We start from the raw sequence: 3,845 nt of genomic DNA, 5'->3' as shown, positions 1-3,845 counted from the left end.
TAAATTATCTTCTTTATTTCAACTACTATGCAAATACATCTAATCAAAAATATAAACATTAGAAGATACTAAGTTGAAAAAAGTTGTTTTATTGATTATAACTTGTTAATTACTGCAATTTACTAACCTTTTGAAATAGATCATACAATTACATTTTGAAGGATTTCAATACAAAAATAATTTTTATATGAATAACAACAAATGTAAAATTTTTTAATGAATGCAGAATTTATTTTGTGTAGATGAAGAGAGTAGCCGACTTCAAAGACAAACACACTATGATATCCAATATGATGCCAGATGATGAAAAGAGTGCCATGATAGATCATAAAATCGTAAATGTCATCGCTAACAGGGACCACAAGGGGCGGAGAGTTCTCATTGCCAACATTGGTGGTAAATGGATAAGCATTCATTAGACTCATTATTGTTCTCTAGCATCAAGATTATTTTAAATCATTCAATAAAAAGCAATGCTATACCTCATAGTTTAAAAAAAAAACTTTTAAAACAGGTATATTTTAAAATAATTAGTCTGAAGAAACATATCATTCACTAGAAACAACTTTTCCTTTAACAGTAAATAAATTTTTCTAGGCAGAAAAAAAAGGGGGTTGGCTAATGCTCCTAAATGCTAAATACTTTGCCAAAAGTATTTAAGTTTATTTAGTATTTATATCTTAGTTTACTCATAGTTTCCTTTCCAAGCTTGCTTTAGATTTATAAACCTCTCGCAAAGTTAATTGAGTTTAAAATTTATGAAAAATAAACCATTTTTATTTTTTTAACTGAATTAACCTGATATATTTTTGTACCAATAGTAGGCATCAAAACACTAGTATTATCGATAGTAGGCGTTTGAATCATATGTTTTGACAAACATGATTTTAAAATACTAAGCACCTTACATTTTAGTCTTGTATTTTTTCAGTTTTCATAATAAATTATCTTCTTTATTTCAACTACTATGCAAATACATCTAATCAAAAATATAAACATTAGAAGATACTAAGTTGAAAAAAGTTGTTTTATTGAATATAGAAATTTCAGTCTATCACAATTTGACAAAGTATCAAATACTTCTTCAAGTATTGAAATAAAATATTAGATAAGGACAGAAAATATAACATAAGATAAAAAATATTGGGCATATAGAAAAATTATAAGGCAATCTTGGCCCTCAGGAACTTAGAAATAACTATAGGTCACATTTACATAATATAATGTAAGATTACATTACAAAATATTAAACATTTAAATTCATTCGACATCCAAGGTGTAAGGAAAAGGAAGCATTTATTTTGGTTAAAAATAAAAACAGATTTTGGAAGTTTTTTTAAATTAGTATTTTCTTTAAATTAAGATTGTTTGTTTCATTGATATTGGAAATTAACTTTAGTCTATTACAGAAAATTAGTTTTTAAATAGCCAATACTGTTTCTGCATATTATAATGCTCAAAAAACTAATATGTAGTATTCATCATTTTTGTCTTTCTGTCAATCAACAGTGCTTTTCAGATATGGGTACTGCAGAGCTTAAATTATTGACAATTGATTGCAGCATATATTTATCAATCTTCCACAATGATTCCTTTTTCAGTTCTTTGATCTTTATATGAGGATATTTTCTGGAGTATGTCTTCTTGCTGGGAACATATCTCCTTAACTATCGGTTCACAAATTATTTTATTCTCCAATCCATGAATCCAGTAATAATAGCCATCTCATTTTACTTGGATGTTTTAACTTGTTCAGGCATGATAGATTCATTTATGTTTATGAGATAGTGAAACTTCTGACGATTTAAATAAGATTCTTGTTAATATTGTCATCAACAACATTCTAAGATACTGTCAATAGCCACTTCTTATCATTCTCCTTTTGAGAGCTCATCAATTCTTTACTATCACAATCAATGTATTCAGTGTCATATACAATTATTTTCAAATTATCTAAAAAAAATTTATTTTAAGAAGCTTTTAACCTCATTAAATCATATTTTAATACATTGTTTTGCAATAGAAACTGTGGTAGTTCTTAAGTTTCTAGCAATTCTACTAAACATTGATGAATTTCTTTTTTTAAGAACAGTGCTAATCATTTTCTGCCAGGTTTGCAATTTCTAAATGATTAATGAGAAAATAATATTGCTAATTTATGGTTCCAACATCTATTCTTCCTATTTGGATCGCATTTTCTCCTCCACAGGTGGCTTGTTGATTTCTTAGTAAAATGATTGTAATTAGAAATTAATAAATTTTCTTAAAATAAAAAAAAAATCTGAACAACAAAATTTTTGGGGTCCTCCCATATTTCAAATTAAAAATCTTGTACCTATTGATGGCCCAGTACAAGACATCAACTGCCAACTAATTTAACTATCTATTATTTAGGAAATTATCAATTACTATCATCTTTTGAAACAAAAATTGATGAATACTATTCAGTGTAACAAGTAAAGTGCAGTTTTTACTTCTGCCTATTATTAAAAGTGAACATTGGTGAATAATAATAATTAACAATAATAGATACATTTCAGTCGGGTTTGCTATTCATAAATGAATTTTCTTAATCTAGTTGCTTTGTGATGCCTTTGTACTCTTTTTCCATGTTATACAGTCTCATCAAGCTTACATTTTTCCTGACTACCAGTAGCATGTTGGTGTCTTTTTAAAATGTTTTAAATTGAAAATTATTCAATTTTCTAGAAAAAAAAGAACAATTTTCAATGAAACAAGTAAAATGCAATTTTTTTTTTTTTTTTCAGTTATAGGTATTTCTTCCTCTTGAAAATTGAGCTTTTTGATGACCCAATTATGGGCACCTTGTTTATGTTGAAATCGAAAATTCTACTGTCAAAAAAATAGTTTTTAAAGACTAAAAAACAAACTTACCTCTAATATCATCAAACTGAACATCAACTAGAGAGTTGTCTGTTAATGACTTATACAACCAATCAAAGGCTACCTAAACCTCCAACATCTTTCTAAAAGAATTTCTGTAGAATGATGGTAAATTCATACTTTTTAGTAGTTCCAAATCCTTAATTTTTATACTTAAAATCTAAAGCGCTACCTAATGGTCCAGTATTTTTGCCCTATGGGGTATTATTAAAGAACTTAAGCAAAACTCAGGGTATTAGGAAAAATTATTAAACAGAAGAAATAATCATTCAACTTATTTAATTACCTTTTCATGGTCACATCATATATACTTACCATTGATTTAATTAAAATCATTTAATAATGTATTTAATCCAATTTTCAGGTGCTTGGGATACAAAGCAAATATCAGGAGACCAGATTTTTAGGTTATTTTACTTAATACATGTAGGGGCAATGTTAGAACCTGAAACTCAGATCCGAGGTGTTGTTGTCATTCTTGATTTTGAAAATCTTGGTATGAGACAGGTTGCACAGCTGACACCCAGCTTCTCAATGCGTCTACTGAGTTTTATTCAAGTAATAGTCTTATCATACATGAAATTTTAAAATATATTTCAACAAAGTAAATTTTTAAATAAATTTGAACATTTCTAGGAAGCCATGCCATTAAGACTAAAGGAGGTACATATTGTTAAGCAACCATTCATTTTCAATGTTGTATGGAAAGTATTCCAACCTTTTGTAAGAGAAAAGCTAAAGAGCAGGGTGAGTCAATTTATTTTATTATATTTTATTTAATTTATTATAAAGATCAATTAGTGACAATAGTGAAATAACGCTAAATACCTCCAGAAATTTTTCTTACATTAAGTTATATAGTATAGTATTGATTATTATATTGTATCTTCCTTTAATTTTACTACTTTTCTATTATTAATTTCATTCCTCTGTAAATTCAT

The 3,845-nt window shown here is 27.1% G+C and overlaps 1 protein-coding gene across 1 annotated transcript in view; it reads left to right on the top strand.

Annotated features, from left to right (window-relative positions):
• LOC106691549 (clavesin-1) overlaps nt 1-3,845 on the top strand; it is a gene marked incomplete in the record, with an annotated part of 22,825 nt that overhangs the window by 16,521 nt on the left and 2,459 nt on the right. Inside the window, 3 exon segments of the mRNA XM_067047223.1 lie at nt 243-396; nt 3,269-3,462; nt 3,541-3,651. Of these exon segments, the coding sequence (XP_066903324.1) occupies nt 243-396; nt 3,269-3,462; nt 3,541-3,651 (459 nt within the window).

Source organism: Halyomorpha halys, unplaced genomic scaffold (assembly GCF_000696795.3).
Source record: "Halyomorpha halys isolate HHAL.00 unplaced genomic scaffold, Hhal_1.1 Scaffold52.1, whole genome shotgun sequence".
NCBI lineage: Eukaryota > Metazoa > Arthropoda > Insecta > Hemiptera > Pentatomidae > Halyomorpha > Halyomorpha halys.
The sequence above is the reverse complement of the archived record's forward strand: the minus strand, read 5'-3'. Positions and strand labels throughout refer to the sequence as shown.